Source organism: Chamaea fasciata, unplaced genomic scaffold, assembly GCF_029207755.1.
Source record: "Chamaea fasciata isolate MVZ Bird 193981 ecotype frontalis unplaced genomic scaffold, bChaFas1.0.hap1 SCAF_1, whole genome shotgun sequence".
In the NCBI taxonomy this organism is placed as follows: domain Eukaryota; kingdom Metazoa; phylum Chordata; class Aves; order Passeriformes; family Sylviidae; genus Chamaea; species Chamaea fasciata.
In genome coordinates, this window is record NW_027094086.1 from 105,797,682 (window position 1) to 105,818,482 (window position 20,801).

Below are 20,801 nucleotides of genomic sequence, written 5' to 3' on the forward strand. Positions count from 1 at the left end.
GCACTGGGTTTTTTTTTTTTTTATGCTACTTCTCAGGATGTGCACAGACCCTATCTAGTATGAAGTTGTGTCTCCTTAAGTTACTTACTACAGTATCTGAATCAGTAGTGCTAGTCCTAGTGGTTTGATTTTCAGGGGTGGGGGTGTGTTTGTGTTTGTGTATGGAGGTTTTTTTGGCTGTTTAGGGGTTTTTGGGTTTTGTTTGGATTTTTTTTTTTTTTTTTTTTTTTTTTTTTAAAATTTCTGGATTCAATAGATACACCATTGCATAGCAAACACAGAAATAGAAACACCTGACTGCATCCACTGTAATTTTCTGATTCACGAAAATCTCTCTTTTTCTTTGCAGCATGTTATCAGGGCACAGAGAGCCATCAATAATGAAATGGCACATCAGCTATATGTTCTGCAAGTACTTACCTTTAATCTTCTGGAAGACAGAATGATGACAAAAATGGATCCACAAGATCAAGTAAGCATCTGGCATCATCTGGTCTTAGCAGGAAGAGGACAATTCCTCACTGATGTACCTAGAGCTCTTCATGGAAGAAAAAGACACTTGCTAGGAACATACTCATTTTCTCTCTCTGTAAAGTTAAGTTATGGGGTTTTTTGGTTGTATGAAGATGCACTGGCTATTTCATTCCTTGTGCAAAAGTACAACAAAATGGCCAGGCAGTTCTCCCTCCTTAGCATGTGATTCCATGAACATAATTTCCTGTCTTCCTGAGCAGATACTCTGAGGAGCTGCCCAGCATTTGTTTCCTTTGTGTCCTTCTCAGAAGCAATAGAGATGTATGGTCCTTCCTAAAAGTACCTATGTAGAGCTAAATTGAATGCTTGCATGAAAACTATCTGGCATACTAGAGTTGAAGTTAAATTGTGTAACAATAAACCTTGGTTTGGTTACTGGGTTACTGGTTACTTCATTTGTTTATTGCTTGCTGTGTGCAGACATAGACTTTGATATTGTTCATTGAACAAAAAGTAACACTCCCCTAAGATATTCCCAGAAATTTAAATATGGGGTTGATGAGCCACAGGGATGATATGTTTTGTTTCTTAAATTTTTGTGGCCTTCATTTAGACCCTGTATAAGGAGGAACCTGATTTCATTTCTAAGCTGAAGTCATCTTAAGGCTTACTGATAATTTGGAGAAGATAAGGTGGGAGAGTGAGATAGCTGTAAACATAAAGTAACATCATGCTGTAGGATTTTATGCTTCCTGAGTTTGAAATGGAAAAGTTTGACTCTTGGGAATGTACGTGCAGTCAGTTAGTGCAAATCTCCATAGAGAGTGACTAACACAGTGTTGTTAATATTGCTGGTAGGGTGGTTATCACCATCTGGAGATATTTGCTGGTGCAGTAATTCCTCTCTTACCTATTTCTGCAGTAGCAAAAATGGATAGTTACCAAAATGAATGCAGAGTGCTGATTTGTTTTGTGTTCATCCAGCCAGGTGCATAAGTACCAGCCTAATCAGCAGCTTCATTTCAAATGTGTGTGATCTCTTGGCTTCTGTGGTTAAACCTGAGTGGTCAGAGGCCTTGCTAACCTGGGCCCCGTTTCTGGAAGTCAACACTTAAGCACCCATGTGTGAATCTCATAAATGTGAGGATTTTTGAAAGTGGGAACCACGAGGTCATTCTTGCTGTCTGTCTCTCCAAGTATGAAGTAGGGAATTTAGACACAAAAGCTTTGGGCAGTGGGGAGGAATACTATTTTGAAACACCTCTTGTGGTATTGTTCAATTAAGTGGGAGATCAGTTATTTTAACCAAATTTTTAAACTTTTTTTAACATAGGCTCAGCGGGATATCATATTTGAACTCCGAAGAATTGCATTTGATGCTGAATCTGAACCTAACAACAGCAGTGGCAGTATGGAGAAACGGAAATCTATGTACACTCGAGACTATAAAAAACTTGGATTTATTGTGAGTATTTTTTTGTGGTAGTCCACTGAAAATGGGTGCATACAACCATTACATCTTTTTATTAGTCTCTTCTCTTACTTGGTTTTCTGTCTATTTCCTAAAAGGGAATAACTTCCTTCCCCAGAAATCCTGCTAACTCTAAGTGACAGCTCTAGCAGAAGCCTGGGTGCTGGAATGATTGCTATAAACTCTTTACAAAGGATAGGCAAGGAAGCAGAGGTAGTGGAGTAGCCCTGTATGTTAGGGAGTGTTTTGACTGCCCCGAGCTTAGTAATGGTGACCATAGGATTTTGTGTTTATGGGTTTACGTATATGGTTTATGACGAGGAGGAAGGTCAATGAGGCAGATTTCATGGTGGGAGTCTGTTATGGGCCACCCAACCAGGATAAAGAAGCAGGCAAAGTATTTCACCAGCATCTGGGAGAAGTCTCAAGATCTCTAACCCTTGTTCTCATGGGACACTTTGAACTTACCAGCTGTCAGCTGGAAATATGATACAGCGGAGAGGAAACATTCTAGGAGATTCCTGGAGGATAATTGAGGTCAGTCTCTTCTCCCAAGTAACAGGTTACAGGGCAAGATTGTTTTAGATTGGATATTACATAAAATTTCTTCATGGAAGGAGTTGTCAAGCATTGGAACAGGCTGCCCAAGGATGTGGTTGAGTCATGGACCCTGGAGGTGTTTAAAAGATGTGTAGATGTGGCTTTAGGGGCATAGATTAGTGGTGATCATGGCACAATTGGACTCAGTGATCTCAGAGGTCTTTTCCAACCTAAACAATTTTATGATTCTAGCTGAAAGAAATAATTACTTGAAGTTTTAGGCATGTAGTTTTGCATGACGTGCCACCATTAGAATCTAGCTTTTAATGATGAACGGGCATTGCCTAATGGATCTGGGACAGCCCTGTAAAATCACTGTAGTTTGTTAGCAATAATATGGACCTATAAGCCAATAAATCTGAGGTATGACTCCATGGTATTCACTTACAGGGCCTTGTGTTTTGTTCTCTTGAAGTCCTTCAGTCTGTGAATAGGGAATGCAGAATCTTTTCTACCCTGACTTAATCAGATGAATTGTAGTTCTGGACTTGTCTAAAACCCTGTTGGGAAGCAGAGCACAATCTGGCTAAACTGTTGCACACACATTAACTAATAATGTGTGTTTTATCCCCTCTGGAAACAGAGCGTGCATATGTACAGTGAATTAATATCTTGATTTATTGCTTACTCTAGGTTAGTATGCAGTTTTCTTTCTCCTTAGGTAAAATGGTATGCTTCATATCTTCTGTGATTCATTACTGTCCCGTTGCTCTAGCAGATGCACACTGAGTATTTTACAGTAGCCACAGTTATGGACAGAGAGGTTTTTAGCACTCTTGGTGCCAACTGGAGCTTACTGTGACGTTTGAGTGGTCTACTCAGCTCAGTGGCATAGGGCTCAATTCTCACAAAACCGCAAGGGAACTGGGTAGAGCCTTTCTGTGTTCTGATTGCTGCTTTCATTACTGATGAATGAGGAAAAAATTACCACTGGATCAGTGCTGTTGTATCTGTAAGGAGTAATTAAGTAAATGGACGGGAAGGGAGGAACTTGGCATTTTGAGGTTGCAAGCATGATAGCAAAACTAGTGCTTTGAAGGAGCTTTTGAAACTCAGTGTGAGGTGGGTTTTTCTGTTGTGTTTTTTTGTTTTTGTTGTTGTTGTGGGGGTTTTTTTTGTTTTTTTTGTTTGGGTTTTTAGTGGTGGTTTTTTTGGGGGTTGTGGGTTTTTGTTTTTTGGTTTTTTTTTTTTTTTTTTTTTTTTTTTTTGGTTGTTGTTGTTGTTGACTCATCCCTCAACTTCATTAGTCCCATTTGAGCTGTTCATTGGGAAGCCTACTGAAAACACTCTGGCAGTTGTTTGCATCAAAAAAGCACTGTTTTATGATGATAGCCTTTCAAAAGGGGATGAGGAGCAAAGTTTAGGAGGGTATGGGAACTGGGATTAAAGCAGTGAAGAAAATGTAGGGAAGTGTAGTGGGAGATAAGAAGCAATTTGTGAAAGTAAGCTGTGGAAGAAGCACCACAGCAAGAGCCCTATTGGGAGGCAGGTTATTCTGTTAGCAGTATGATGAGGCAAAGTACAAATAATAAAAATGTCAACTGTGAACTGTGAGGAGAGTTTTTCTACTCTTGTACAGAAGTTTTACTTTGAGCTAAGAGTCCAGATGACACTGCTGGTGCAGTTTTTTTTAACAGCTGAAGAGGGGCATTACCTTCCCCACAGGGCTAGGAAATGGAGCAGGACTTCTTGTGAGATCTGGCTGCTTATCTCCAGCCTCATACATGGGGCAGTGTTCTTACTCCCGGCTGCCTTCACCCCATCTGTGTCTTTTCAATAAAGTGTCTTCAGTGCTTTCATCAGCTGCAAGTAGAGGGTTACATTAGCAAACTGATCATGAACTGAACAGCATGAGGTTTGTCTCCCCTCTGCTTCAGCTGTGTGGCACAAGAAACCTGCCAAACAAGAGTCTGACTTCAAATGATGTCTTCATTCCACTGGTACTGATGGTCAGGAAACCAGTTTCTTGAGCTGATTAAATATTCATTTCAAGGGAGAGAGTAAAACCATGTCTGGCTATTAAGTTGTTCCTGGACTGCTTGTTCTCTTTCTGTGTGGGAAATGCAAAAATTGTGTTTATTTTTCTCAGCCACATCAAAAAGCCTTCCCCACTACAAAAGTAATGTCAAAAAGAGACAAAGTCCAGACATGGTTTCAGAAGCTCACAATGTAATTTATAAAACTGCATAGTTAGAAACCTACATTCAGCGAAAGCAACCACAGGACCTCACCAGATGGTTGTGATGACCAAGTAAAGAGATTTTCAGATGAGATAGTTGTGAGATTTATTAAAATACTGATGAATGCAACAAAAATGACCCAATTAGGTGATCTGGGATACACTCCACCCTATTGAATTATTTATTATTTTCTGAGTCAATTTCAAATTAAGTAGCCTGAATACTCCCCCTTGTATTTGAGTAAGCTTAATTCCCATTACTGAGGTGGAAAATTATTACAAAACAACTCATAATCCTGTATATTTTTATCATAATTCTTTCAGCAGCACTACTGTCATTGAGAAATTGTAATGAATGTGTTTGTTTATAGGAAGCTCTGAACAAATGATAAGAAACTTAACATATTGGAAAAACCAACTCCAGTAATCACATCCTAGAACAGTTTTTCCCAAGTTTTCAGTGTGTAGAGCTTCTGAGGATTTTTTGTGTGTTTTGGTTTTGTTTTGATTTTCTTCAGTTAAATATAAATGGTTTATATAAATGCAAAAAGCCAACATGGAAAGTGAGTGATTTCATAATTTTGCTGTGCTACACTGGCATTTGCTGCTGTAGCAAAATAAAATGTGGGTTGATGATGGAGAGATGAAATCAGTAAGGAGCTGTCTAGAAGGTGATGATTTAAATGGAAATTGAAAATAGTGGGATGTTCTTTGAAAGGCAGGCATTGGCTTGACTTTCAGGATATTAGTGAGGGTGACAGAAGAAAGTTAACATATGCTGAAGAAATCTTCTGATGAGACGAATATGGGAAGCAGTGATCAAAGAATCACCATGTCATTCACAAATCAGATAACCTTTTGAATTACAGAAACAGAAATAATGTCATTTTATACAGTCATACAAAGAGCAATGGTGTTTATTTAGACCCCTGGCAAGAATTTCATCTGCAGGCAAGTATCTTTTCAGTGGGAAAAGATAAGAGAGATTGTGTGATGTAGCCACAAAAAAGTTGAATGTTAAGCTAAGATTTATGTGCAAAGATATGTTCAGAACAAATGAACTGTTGAGGCCATTTTTTGCATTTCTTAAACATCATCTAGAACACTATATAATTTGAGTAAACTCTGCAGTGACTTGTGGACTGACTGAATGCATGCTGTGTGCAGAGGGTGAGGCTCATGCAGTGACAAGGGAGATGTCTCATGAGACTCGACTTTAAAAGGTTGCCTTTTTAGCCAATCAGCCTGAACGCTGTGGAAATCTCAAGTGTGTGTGCCAATGCTGAAAGGGAGGAAGCCATATGTAAGGTAAGAGGCAGTGATGGCAATTAATTTATAGGAGAGATTTTTAATTGGTATGATGGGGACAAAATTTGCCACAACTTTAAAGATGGAGGTCAATTCATTACGAAAATGTTTTTGTATTTCACAATGGTGGGTCCAGGAAGAAAAGCACATGAGGACTGAAAGAAAAAAAAGGCCACCAGCAACCAGGGTTGCTTAGAGCAGTCTGAAGTAAGACATGAATGATTATGAATGACTTAAATGGCTTCATAGTTTATATGTTAGACATTGCAAAAAGTTTCTAATATGAGGAGAAGTAGCACCAGCACAGATAATGTGGAAGATTTGTCCAAGAAGTTTTGAAAAGAAGCTTCGAAATAGCTGAGAGTTAGCTAAAGCTTGCCTTAGGCAAAATATAGACCTTAGGAGCTTCTGAGATTTCCTTCGGACTTTTTTTTTTTTCCTCTTCTTCATGTCCCAGATGAGCAGGTACTTTGTTTTATCTTAAGCTATTTCTCAATAATCTACGTTATCTTAAGTCTTTTATCTTTATCTTTTTCAAAACCCCCTTGTTTTACAGCACAGTATCCAAGTAGCACTTTGAAGATAAGAACTAACAGTTTTCTCGCAGGTTCTTCTGTGGTGCTTCTCACTGTATGTTGGAATAGTTCATTAGCTGACTGTTCACAGTAACCTCCTTGACATCATGGTATATCCCCCAGATGGAGTCCCTTGACCCTGTTGAAAGGAGGGTTTGGGAAGATAATTTGCAATAATGTAATTAATACCTTGTAATCATTGCCTGTGAAGGTGCAGACTCAAATGACTCCAGTCTTTAATTGCCGTCTTCTTCAACCTGCCTAGTAGAGCTCTGGTGTGTGTAATTTCCTCGTGCTCACTTGGGAGCTTCTTTTCCCCCTCCCTCATTTTCATGACTCATCTGTGTCCCACCCCTGCCCCAGGATTTGAGAGTGAAGGATTAAGTTTAAGCTTTGGAAAAACATAGGGGAAGGTGTTGTTTTAGTGTTTGTTTTCACTTTTCAGATAGTTTTAATTGGCAGCAAATTGAATTGACTTTACAGAAGTCAAGTCTGTTTTGCCCATGATGGAACAGTCTCTCTATCCTTATCTTGGCCAGTGAGCTTTTCCAGCTTTTTCCTGCCCTTGCTCTGTTGAAGAGGGGAGTAGGCAAGCAGTTGGGGGGGGTGCATGGCAGCTGGCCAAGGCTGACACACCACGCCTCCTTTCTTTAACTTGTTATACAGTCTTTAGGCTGTTTCTGGGTTTATTCACTGAGCTTTGGTAGTTTGGAGGTTCCTTGTTGTTGATTTTTATCTTCTTTTCTTCTGTGTTAGAGCTGGAATTAATACTTGGGACACGCAGTTTTCCTGTTTGGACTCAGTTGTTTATTAGTTCTTATCTGCAGTATAGTCTCACAAGTTGTGAGTTCTAGCTAACAAGGCAAAAAATGGCTCTGTCTCTAACCCTTTCCACAGTCTTTTAAGCGCTAATTACCCAATAATGAGATGACACCTATATTGTTTATACTTTTAACCCAATAACTAACCATCCGTGGTCCGCAATGCAGACCTCTTTACCCAGTTGCAAAAAACCACCCAAACCCATGAAGAAGAAGGTGAAAGAAGAACTTAGCCAATGCCCTAATTCATCCATAGTGCTTTATATATATTGCTATGTACTAAAACCATAAATCCCAAGTTTTACACCCTGTGACATTACACACCCCTCTTGAAACTACACACCTGTAATCCCAGTGCTATCACTCAATTTTGGAAGCCTGTTCCATGGCCTCAGGTCAAATGTAGTGCTTGCTTGAGGGTCTGTACCTGTTAGCACAGAAAGCCTAAAATCTTCAATTTCCAGAATTCCAGCACTCTGTGCTGTGCTATCATGCCTTGCTTTCCAACTTCTTAGCTTCTCTGGCCTTTCTCAGTTTCTTTCCCTAGTCTTTGGTTTTGAGTTCCCAATCCCCTTAGGCTCTTTGTACCATTCTGATATCCAGCTGGATGTGTCTCCTTCCATCCTGTTTGATCACTCATTGTCATTCATTCATTCATTCATTCTTAAATTCATTCACTCTCCCTAAATTTCCACTTTTTTAGATCCTCACTCCCTCCTTGTGAGGCAGTTCTCTGAATTTTCACTAGTTTCCATCTCTCCACCTTTTCCTCTCACCCTGTTTGTTCCTCCATCACTATGAAGCCTGCTCAGTCATTTCCAAATTTTGCACTGAAAGTTGTCAGTGCTTTCTAAAGACAGACACAAATTGCATTTTTCCTGTGTTTTATTTTCAGAAATGGATGGACTAGGTTTAGCCACGTGGTCCAAATATTAATCTTTGCCTCAGTTGAAGATTTCACTTGCCTAATAAGTGCTGTCCAAGCCATTAAATGGGAACAGCATCTACAAATAGGAAGTGTTGGCCACTGTAAAAATAGGACCATGAGCCCCACGTCTTAACTGATCTATAGATAAAATGCTTTTCTTTCCTTTTTGTTGCCATAAGGTGTGGGGGTCTGACTCGAATAGTTCAACCACAGTTTAATTATTTAACCTTTTGCTTATTATCCTAGGCTGTGAAATAGTTGCATGCTGGTTTTCAGCAGTTTAACTTCAACTGTTGATATTTTATAGTCTACTGTTCATGATAAATTATTTCAGTCACAGCTTTTCTGGTTACGTGTGTGCATATTCAAAGAATGTTCATATTTGCATTGATAGAGAGTCAGTAGATAAAGAATTACCTTGTTGTGTGATGATCATTCACCCTTTATTATTGACTGACAGAAAGTAGAGTCAAAGTGAAGTTGTGCAGTGACAGGGCAGTGCACAGTTTTAGGGAATTTGCAGGGTGTGGATGAGTGGTAATCAATTAAACAGTAAATTGAGTTGGGCTCTATAAAGTTAACACAGAACAAGACTGAGATGGAAATGGGATGCCAAACCCTGCGGGATATGAATAGTCCTTAAATTTTATGGAGTTACTTGTGTCTGGATCTCTGAAACCTCCTTGATTCCAGCTGATCATCTGGATTAGTGGTACCAATTTGTCTCGCTAGGGAGGATAAAACTTTCCTAGGAGAGTTGGTGAGAGGGAGATGGACAGAAGCAAATGCCGTGTGATGCATTTACTTAGCTATTCTTGTTGAAGACCTGAAGATGTTCATCCTTTTTCTTCCTGAAAAAAGGAAGGCCTGAATATTTGAATCTTACAATGTTATGAGTTGTAGGACTGTGAAAACCCTGAACAGGAAGTAGAAATTTTGTGATTTGAGACTGAAATCTGGAACTGGTCTAAAATGCTGAAAAACTCTTCACAAAGATTGTGAGTGGTCATCTGCAGCTATTTAATTCTCTCCCCCTCTTACTTCCTTTGGTAGATGATACTCTGCAGTGTTTGTGGGTTCTTTGGGAAAACTTTTCAACTATAATAAAAGCAATGCATCCTTAAATTTAGATTCTCTTTTTCACTTAGGCAGTGGCAGAAGAACATTTTTATAACACTGCTGCATATGTGTCAAACTAGATCTGATCCTTCTAAAATTTTAAACCTGATCCTTTTTAAATTTTAGATCAGATTTAATCACTGGCTTAATGGTAGAAGAGCATAGATGACAGATTGTCTGTACTACTGAAAACTATTAGTAGTTTTCCATCCTCCTTCACTCTTCCTATTCCTACAACCCTCACTTTCTCTCACTTTCTCTACTGTTTCAAAACTTGTGAAATCACTTGTTCCGGGGGGGGGGGGGGGGGAACACAACTTTGAAAAGATTTTGTTTTGCTGAACAATTCATATATGCAGTGCCAGACCTTCTGGTCAGTTGCCATATTTCTATATGTAAATATGGTTCATATATTTAAGTATTTAACCCTTTGTCATTTAGTTGTGGCAGCTAATAGTTAAGCACCTTTCAGCCCAGTAAAATCCGTGTCTTACAGCACTCTCCCAGAAAGGAGATTCTTCTTCTCCTCTCCTTTCATTGTAATAAATAGTTTTCATAAGATTTGAGTATCCTTTTATTTAGCAGAGTTAAATTTGCGGATGGTGTGTCCAGGTAAAAAAGAAAAGCCGCTCTGTCCTTTGCCACTGAAAATCCTCTAATGTTGGACCAATGGGATAAGACAGGATTTCTTACATAGGGTTTCTTCTCTCGTTTTTACCTTTACGACCACTAGAGGTTGCCCTTCTCCGCTGGTCGCGAACTTCATTCTCCTGTCATTTCGTTTTGAAGCTGAAATTTTTCGGTGGCTATCTTATAAGCCATTACTGATTTATTCTTCCAAGTCAGTTTTGGAAGATGAAGACTAATCATACATATTTATTTCTTGGTGTTAGGAAAGAGCGTAGTTGTAATAGTAACTTTCACTGTCAGTATTTGATAATCTTTGAAGTAAAGAAACGGAGTTTCATATGACTGTATTTACATTCATAAACACTTATTTGGAAGTGTTTGAGACAAAACAGGTCTTGAGGATGAGTTTTGTCATTTCTGTTTTCACAGAGTAACATTTAACTATGTAATCCTCTTGCTGTGTACTGGAGTATCACAAGAACATGATCTATATAAGTAATATTGACCTTAAACCAATGAAAACATCTAAGCTGATGTGAATGTTTGAAATGCTTGTTAATTTTATTAGTATTGTGCACACCGTCTTGCTTTCTGCCCTAGCACTCCTGCACTTCTTCTAAGCCTTTCCACTCACAAATTCCTGACTTTGACACTCACCTCTCACTCTTCTCTGTGCCTTTCTACTGACCCTCTCTTTCCATTCCATTCCTGGTTTGCTTTTTTTCTCTAAGCCTAGAGGAAGGTGGAGCCAGGGAATGCTCAGGAGAGGCAACATCTTCAGAAAAAGTGTGTTCCGAAGAGATTTGTTAAATGCAGTTAATCCTAAGCATTTATAATGCAGCCCATGTTCCAAAGGAATGTTCAAGGCTTACACAAGAGTAAGTCCTAGAAGTTTTCCTTGTATAGAATGAGTGGGCTTGGATTTTGACAAACAATTATGTAAAAATTGATTTCGTTAGAGCAATGCAGTGCTCAATAAAACACCTCTAAAAATGGTCAAATAATTGCTAAAACTTGCTGAGGCTTTTGCACAGGAAAAAAAAAAGGCTAGATATTCTGTTCTAACACTTAAAATAATTTTAAAGGATCTGAAATTAAAGTTTAAAAATGGAAAGTGGCAGACAAGTTGAACTGCAGGTGGCACAACCAGATTTGCCTGTAATTAGGTATTTTTCTCAAGTTTCCCTTTGCTTTTGACATCTTGCTTCCCTGATGTTTCTGTGAACATTGCTGCTTGATAGATCTCAGGCAGAGCAACCACAAGAAAGGTAGTGAAACCTATGTGAGAAAGGTGAACAAAATACATGAATTACAAGAAAATAAAAACAGAATGAAAGAGTAAGGTTATATAAATGAACTGATGATGACACTAAAGATGTAACTAATGGTTTTATTAGTCTGTAGTGGCATTTGGGAGAGCTGCAATCTGCAAGCCAGTTGTTAATTTTACATTTAATTTTTCTGAATCTATATGGAGAGAATACAGTCTGAAAAGGGACTTTTTTAGCTTATTTCCTAAAAATAAACTAAAAATGGAAACCAAAAACAAATCCACAAGGGCTCCTTTTCACTTGTTGAAATCTTCACTTTGCTTGTTGAAAAACAAAGGAATGTTTTAATTTGTTAGATGAATATTTTAGATTGTTTTAAAATATGAAGCTCCATGTGGAAATCTCACAGAATGTTTTCTAAGAGAGTACTTATCTTCTCTTTACAGTAATACTGAATGTCTGTCAGGATTATTTTTCCTTATAATTCACCTACAGATAGAAATACTTGGTTTCCCTGCTGTATATGGCTCAATATTATTTGGAGTAGATCAGAATCTGATTTTAAAAGACAGCTGGTAACTGAAGTGTATTATTTGACAGCAGAGGGCACTAGTATCACACCAGATGTCAGTTGCTCACCAGAGTTTTTCAACAGTTCGATTTCATGTACACAGAATCTTTTCAGCCTTAGAAATAGTAAAAATAACAGTTTTGGGTGTAAATTCCCATTTCTCAGTTGAATGCCAGCAGATGTTTGATGTTTAGGCTAAATGATACCTCTGTGGGTTACTTAATTTGGCTTGCATGTTATGGTTTTTTTATACTGTGCACTGTAAATATTTTCCTCTCTGGCGCTTACTGGTGAGATACTTCATCTTCCCGAAAATAGTAGTTTGTTCCTGTGTCTGAGTGTTTTTCAGCCTTGTGTAGGTTCTGTGGCAGGGATGCTTTCTTGCAGTCTGGGATTTTTAGTTTTGGGGAGTGTTGTTTTTGGGGGTTTTTTTTGGTTTTGTTTTTTGGGGGGTTTGTTTGTTTGTTTGTTTACCTTCCAAGAGTTTCTGCAAATCTGTAAAAGACAGGAGTTTATCAATATAGTTATAGATCTAATAAGAAAAACTTAGATTTGATGCTCGCTCAGACTACGTTCTGCAAATGTGAGCATTAGCAGCAAAGCATCAATCTCTTTTCACACCTGAGAAGCAGAAATCCAGAAATCCCTGAACTTTACTCTCATGTTTGGTGCTGTTAGGAGCTCACTTGTGTGTGACCCATTGTGATCTTTCCTGTAAGCTGTTTCATAGTTCTAAGTTATTATTTGCCATGAACAAAGCACTCCATGATTCCATGCCATGCTATGTGTCTGGTGCTAGGCTGTGGAAAAGCAGGGCTGTGCTGTAAAGAGGATTCCTGTGGGTTAAATGGAGCACTCCCCACTGAGGTTTGTAGCTCGGCAAAGTTCATGCTGAAACTCTTCGCACTGGCACTTAGATTTGCTGCAATTTTCAAGTCAAAGTGTGGTAGTGGGAGATATCTCCTCTGGTATAACTTAGAGCAGGGTAGGCCCCAGGATTAATGTTTGAGCCACAAATCTCTTTGTTAAGCCCCATGGCCACTCTGAGCAGTGCAAGGATGTGTGGGCAGGTGCCTGCTAGGCACAAGCAGGGGAACTGCTTGGTTGCCCTACATGCGAGTGAGGGTGCAACCCCCCTCAAGAGAGGGGGGTGATCTCCTCTGGCCACAGGAGCAGATGCTGTTGGGGGTCATCGCATCTTCTCAGCCAAGTGTGATTGCAGTGTGGAATAAATACTCAAGAATGACAAAAAATGAGATGGGTGGTGAAAACTGAGAATTGATCTGTAAATCCAAAAGATAATGCAATTTTTCCTCATTGTCACACTTTTGTCTGTGGATCCTGGGTGCTAACAAGAAGAATGCAAGAGAATTACTGCTGTTTGGAGGCATTTCTCTAATGGCTTGGAGAAAACTTGAGGAACTTTTTCTTATTAAGGAAAATGGGTTAGGTTGCGGCCAGGAAAGCCAGACCTGATGATGTGTGCGATGGATGACGTGTGCAGTAGAGAAGCTACTAATTATGTATAAACTTGGTGCTGTTCATCTGACCTGGTACGCACAGGGTGAGGTCCCTGGGTCAGATGCATCTTTAGAGTGACCAGTAATAGAGACCACAAAAATTCATATGTTAAAGCTGCTGTTCTGGTTTACCATGCAGCTGCATGTGATTTCCCAGAACTATTCATCCAGAGCTATGGGCATCTAGCAACTTGAACAGTGGTAAAATTAATAAACCAGCCTTTTACCATATGCAGCTGAATTCCTCTTAGCTTTAGTCCTTCCAGAGGAGAACAGATTTAAAATAAAGAAAAAACCCAAACTTTGAGCCACTGAGCTTCTTTGACCTTTCATAATCACTTCAACAATGGGATTAAAACTAACCAGAATGAAATATCTGTGACTGTGTGTCTGTGTGGCTCTGTATAACAGCATTCCTTTTGTGTTTTGATTTTTGATTATTTATTTCATGATTTTGTGCTTATTATAAATATTAGTTGAAGGAACTATCCTCTAAATCAGTATCTTAATGAAGATAGTTGTTTCAAGAAGGGAGAATAAAAGGTTGGTGTTTTAGTATTCATACCTTTCCAGTATTTTCAGTTGTGAACTTGTAAAATAAAAATATTAAGCTCTTTGTGATTTGAAAAAGCATGCTTCTCTTGAAGAAAATCCACTAACAAATGTAAATGTGGTAATTTTAAGTTAAATGGAGCATTGCATTTCTGATTAGCTTTTTTTCTCTTATATATATACTATTTATGGTTTCACTGGATAGTTTTCTTTGCCATGTGCGTCCCAGTTATGAACTCGTGGGGGCAGGCAAGCTCCACAGATTTGAATGTAATTAGGCTGAATAGTTTGTTTCAAGTGTATCATAACAAGAATTCTTTTCTGACCCCTTCACTGGGAGATGGATGGATCTTGGATGTCTTTCTCTGGATATTTAGTACCACACATCTCAGAATTTGCACACACATAGAAAAAAGGAGAAACATCCCCCACAAAACTGGTCAGATGCAATGACATCTCAATTCTTTTGTAGTGTGGGATTCATCTGTTTCACAAGACTTGGCTTGGATAGATAATTCTTGACAAACCCTTGCTTGATATTAAATGATGGAGGTTTGTGAAACTGTGTAAATTGAATTTAATGTTAATTACAGCAAATACTTTATTTAAGTTTATGAAATTTTTCAGTGTATCCATGCATGAAAACAGATGTGTGTGTTAGTTAGCATGTGCATATTGCTTTTTCCTCCTTGTCTCATTCCTCATGGGTTTTGGTTTGTTTTGAGGGGTTTTTTTTGTTTTTGTTTTTTTTTTTGCCTGTTGTAATATTTAAAGGATGGTAAATAGCACAGCACACAAAATATTTAGATTTTTTTCAGTTACAGAGAGTTACAGACATTCTTTTTGAATATGAAATTTCATTAACTGAGGCCTGAGAATAAACTCAAAGACAAGGGGAGAAAGGTACCTTATTTTAAAATAATCAATTTGTTTCCCCAAATTAAAAACACCTTCCTATCTGAATTCTGAATATTTTGGTGGTTATATGTAGTCAATTTGTTACAAAGCCCCTACATAAAATGTTAGAATAGTGGAGAAATGTCTTCTTTTACAATTTCCTTATTTTTTAAAAAAATCTCCCTACATTTTAGTGCAGCTCCATCCTCTTTTTGACATTTTTCTGGGGGAGACTGAAAGCAGAACAGAGCAGTACCCAGACATGCAACACATATGAGCATTTTGCAGAGCCCAGCTCTAGTCAGAAGAGCTTCACAGTCCTGTAAGGGGAGGCAAAGAAAAATGGAAGTCAAGGGAACTGAAATTCTCTAGTGAATGGATCCAGTGCTTTTTTCATCTTTGTGGTTTGTTTTTGGGTTTGGGGTTTTTTTTGGTTAGTTCTGGTGGGGTTCATTTGTTGTTTTTTTAATTACCTCACTCTTGAGGAGAGATGAGGGTATCCTACAGGTTGGGCATAGGTTATTGTTGACTTAAGGCAGAATATGGACTCAAAGGTTTTAGGAGGGATTGGTCCTGTATTCCAGACCTCTATTTGACATCTACAAAGTCTGGCTGCTTGTACGCCAGTAGGGGAAAGATTTGACTGTAGAGCTGGTAATTTTGTGCTTGGAAATGTCCATCCAAATGTAGCTAAAATGCCACATATGTTGACAGCTCCTTTGCTGCAGATTAGTTTTCATCTTATCCTCTGCATTTATTAGAAGCTTGACCTGGTCACAGGTAATAAAAGAAGCATCAGTGGATGAAACACGGAGCTCCTAAATGCTAGCTGGCTTTTTCATCCAGTTCTGCAGGCTTGTGTGCCTGGCTGCAAATGTCATTCCAGTTCTGTTTTCCAGAGCTCTGGGACAGAATTTTCCATTTTAAATTTGGACAGCTGTTGTATCTGGCTGCCAGGCAGCCAGTAGATTCACATGGATGATTCATTTTGAACTGGTGTTTTCTCAGACACAAGGTTGACTTTCTCCACTGTATTTGAACTAAACACAGCCTGGGCCTTTCCTTTTGCACATGACAGAGGTTTTAGCTAGCTTGCTTGAAAAGGAAAATCACAAAAACTTTCTACAGAAATATCTAAAGGGAGAGCAAGATCTATCCCAGCTTACCTCATGATGCTTGGCACTGAGTTTAGGTTCCTTTCCAAGCTCACTCTTCTCAAAGCAGCATGGATTGTAAAGATGCCGGAATGTCCCCAGCCACCTCTGTCATTGGTAGTAATGAAATTCCAAGAGAACTATAATTCACTGCACAAATGGAGTGTCAATCTTCTTGTTCTGTGGTTGTGCCTGCTATACTACATAAGAATCACATCCTTTTCTGGAGGCTGTAGTTGCTGCAGCAGGAAGGATCCCATTCAGAATTTCACTCTTCAGTGAGGACATAGGAGAGAGGCCACTGCAGCAGTAAAGTGTCTGCTTCACATGTGGCATCCCTGTAGATGCAATATCCTCAGGAATGTTCTAAAGATTATTTTTACTTGACTGACTTTGATATTACTTTATTGCTTATATTTTACGGATTTTGTCTTTGAAAGGAAATGCGACTGAAAGTTGTTTTAATTAATGCACCTTAAATTTCAGAAGAAAATGTTATGTCAAAAAGTTTAGATAAAACTGCCCAGAGTGTAACTGGGCAGTTACACTATAGTTACTACACAGTGTAACTATATTTTCATTGTAAAACAATGAAATATATGCTCTTGTAGTAATCTTAGGTGTAGAAAACTCCAATTCAAGCAACCCAAGATTTGGCACAATTTGGTTTTGAGCTTTTCATTTTACTTAATAAAAAAGTCTAGAGATTGTTCTTTTTTCCTTGTTGATAGGCAATGTAACTCATTTGCTTGGAGCACATGCTAAAATATTTATGTACACTCATTAACTATTTTGTATCTTTTCCTTAAGTTTTGTAAAAAAGAGTCTGCTGAAGAGCTCTGAATTTCTCCTGAATTATAGAGCCATTATGCTTAAGTAATGAGTGAAAGTCACAATCTACTTTACTGAACAGGCATTAAACTTTCTCAAACTCAAAAAAAGCTTTTCATGACAAAACCTGACTTAGGAACACTAAATCTAACTAACTGACACTTTTGACAGGAGTAACAGAGATAAAATTGCTGTGGTAGATTTTGAGTCTTGCAGGTATGACTTCTGTTTCGTCGCAAACATTTAATCTGTGTTTATTTGCAGTATTAAAGTGTAGATGGATTAATTTCTTTGGCTTGCTGTTCCTGTTAGCACTGTTCACACTGTTTTCTCACATAACTGTCTTCTTGCTAGCTTGATATTTCTCCTGCTGGGCAGGATGAGAATTCATGCCTTAGATTCTATCTGTATAGAGAAGGCAAACTGCTTTAATGACACTGGTAAAATTAAGCCAGTCATCTCCCAATACATTCCAAGGTCATTAAAAAGCCTGTATTTATAACAGTAGTTCTTTTGAGGCTAGGGGTACTGTGTGCCGGTTCTTCCCAGTGTACTTTATGAGTGTTGTAGTTCAAAGAGTACAAAAGTGTCTTGCTGGCCAGAATGTGGGTAATATATTCCATTGTGATTTTGTAAGAACTGGAGCTGTCTGAAAAGCTGTAGCTCTTGGTTGTTCTCCAGCAGCCCTGGCTGGAGGGACACCTGCTTCATATCCTTGCAGTTGAACTTCTAGAAAGTCTCAGGGGAAGGGTCTCTAATTCCCTGCAAGTGAAAGCCATCTGGATTAGCTCACATCTCATCCGGCAGCAGTTTAATCTAAAGTGGACTGGCTTTGCCCAAAAAGTCAGGGTAGGCAGGAAATCTGGCAGGGTCTGGCTGTAAAATGATCTAGTAATCTCAGTAAATAAACTAGTAGGGCTTTTAGTTCTTTGACCCAGTCCCAACTATATCTCCAACTGGATGTTTGACTGCTTATCCCATTTTTCTGTAAGCTTAGTGGATATGGTGAGATATCTGAAAGTAATTTTCCATGCTGAAAAAAATTAATTGAAATGACCGCATCCCATTAATTCATTCTATATATTCCTGAAAGGGTAAATGACATGTTACTGCTTGATAACTTCATTTGCCCAGTAAACATTACTTCAGTAGTAAGAAATTGATAATCTGTGAAGTGCTAAACATGATCTTACTTTAAAATCTGCCCTTATTAACTGAAATAAAACCTGAAAGGTGGCTTACAGTTTTCATGCATTGGACAAGATGTGATCATCTGAGTTATGGCAGCCATTTTGGATTCTTCTAGGCTTTCAAATTATTGGCAGCCTGTAGGGCTTAAGATTTTGGAATCCAAAGCATTAGCTCCATGTAATACAGGCATGTGTAAAATACAAAGAATTATGCAAGAGCTCTTTGTCTTGCTTTATAATGTGTAATTTATTAATGAGTGAAAATATGTAGTGCTTTTGACATGCCCGTTATGCTCTATTTAGTGATTTTTAGGTGATTTAATTGCACCTCCTTAACATTCAGATTTTTGCAATTTTTACCACTATATAGCATCTTACACGACTGGGACAGATTTGTGGTGACTTACATACTACTCCATTGTTCTTTACATTAGATTATGTAGTAACTCAATGAATTAAGGATATACGGTAGTCAAATTATTGCTTTCATTTCTTTTGTAGGCAAATGTTGTGCAGATTGTATTTAAAATTCCTTTTATACTGAGAGGGTCAGATTTACATTGGTGAGGTCAAACTTAATCCAGCAAGTTTGTTGCTTAACACGTTACCTGGATAGGAATGAGTTTCGTTATTGGAGGATAACATTTCTGGTCTACTAATATGTATCCCAAAGCTGTTATGTCAATAACAACAACAACAACAAAAAAAACCCCTCAAATTTTCTACCTGCTAGTAGAAATTGAAAAGTATTTTCCAAAACACAAAGCTAAAAAGAACTAGAAATTAGTTTAAGGGAAACCCACCATCATTGTATGCAGATATAATTCATAAATCTTCATGAAAATTAAATCCAGTAGAAATATACTCAAGTTTTTTAAATGTGGTGAAATACTGGGGACGTGATTTAAATGACTTGCACTGAAAGTATCTTAAATTATTTTCTTCATATTCTTTCAAATATATAGCAGTTATTAAGCTTTGGATACTTCTCACTTGCGTTAGAGTGTGGGGTTTTTTGGTTTTGTTTGTTGTTCTTTTTTTTAAATTCAGGAATCCTCCAGATACATTTCCATTTTAGCACATAGTTCTGTTGTAAATTAAAAAAATAGGCTTTGGAAGAAAAAAAAAATCATATTTGCATATTTAAATAGTTATCAAGAGAAAAACAAATCTGCTAGTTCTTGCTTTCATTGATTACACAGAAGCTGAAAATTCCCAAGTCACTGTTATAGCTCATTAAGTGTGATGATGGAAGTGGTGTGCATCATCATCATCTCTTTGAATGCAGTGCTGTTAAATAAAAAGACAAAAATATTTCCTCGTTAAGAATTGTAGCTGACTACCTCTTCATAGATGTTGGTTTAATGTAGTATTTTTCCTTATTTGTAATTGTTGTGTAAATGAACAGATGGGAACATTTTGCATGTAAAACTTCAGGTTTATTTAGGGAAGGGGTAAATGGTGAGTCTTTGTGCTCGTTGATACTTTTAGCATAAGTTTGTCAATTCATAATTCACTGTAAATCTCACTTTAAAAGTTCCCACTCTGCTTGTCCTGAATTCTGAGGAGCAAACATCCACATATATACTACTATGATTTTCTGATTTGATCTGGGTAAGGTTTTGCAGAGATGCTGTATAACCAGGTAGGTAATTGCTTTCCTTCCTGGCCTACAGTCGAGTGGTTTAGATTTAAAAGGAAGATGAAAATGAGTAAGCGAGTAACTGAAGATGGGAAAAAGAAATTGCTGTCCCTGGTGTTACTTTGGTAGACAGAACGTTCCTTTTTCTGTTAAAAAAAAAATAAGACCAGTTTTGAGAGAGTTCATTGTATAAAGACACCATGAAAACTGGATTCTTGCAACATTTGGAAGGTGTTCTGTCATCAGTTCTTTTACAGTCCTGACTCTTCCCTGGAAACTTCTGATGTGTTTTTGTCATGCCACTTACAGAAGTGATGCATGCAGAATAGGGATTCACATGAGTTGCTTGGAGTTTGGGAAAGCAGCTATTACTGGGTCTAGCACCTACTCCATACTGCTTTCAGGACAGATTAGTGTGATCTGGCGACTGATTTACACGGCTGCTGCACACATCACTGGTGCAAAATCTGTGATAAGCTGTCGATGCCTGTCAAGACAGAAATAAATTTGTATGCTAATGGCCTAGAAATGCAGGAAAATAAATAGTTCCTGTGCTTTGGTGTGTTCACATGGAAGATGCTGTTGTTAGGAATAACATAAGGAATGAGTGGTCCTTATTCCATTAGTAGTTACAGACCATTGCTGTGAATATTCACCTCGGTGTGAGGACACATACCTGCCATTAAAATCCAGACGTCCCTCAGAGATTGCTGCAGAAGCCAGGAGTAAGACAGTGAAGCCATTCAGGATAGAGGAGAAAGCTTTACACAGCCAGAACTGCCTTAGAATGGTAGGTTGTCTGAATGTAATTACTGCACTGGGATTTAGCCAGAATAGCTGTCTTATTGTGAAAGATGCCATGTGATTTTTATTTTTTTTTAATGGCACAAGCAGATGTGATTTGAGTTTTCATCTTATCAAAACAAATGAATTTTTGTCTCCAGTATCCTATTGAGTTGGCTAACAAATTCTTGAATGTTCTGGTATGTTAACATGTATGGCATAAGAGCATAAGCTGTTAAATGCCACTTAGATGCTGAAGCTAAAAAATGCAAAGATATTACTCAG

The 20,801-nt window shown here is 38.1% G+C and overlaps 1 protein-coding gene across 7 annotated transcripts in view; it reads left to right on the forward strand.

The window, feature by feature from the left end:
* ELMO1 (engulfment and cell motility 1) overlaps positions 1-20,801 on the forward strand; it is a 304,867-nt gene that overhangs the window by 118,924 nt on the left and 165,142 nt on the right. For all 7 annotated transcript variants that reach the window (XM_066192198.1, XM_066192190.1, XM_066192232.1 and 4 more), the window contains 2 exons: positions 350-472; positions 1,808-1,939. In XM_066192198.1, the coding sequence (XP_066048295.1) occupies positions 350-472; positions 1,808-1,939 (255 nt within the window). The remainder of the gene's footprint in view (positions 1-349; positions 473-1,807; positions 1,940-20,801) is intronic.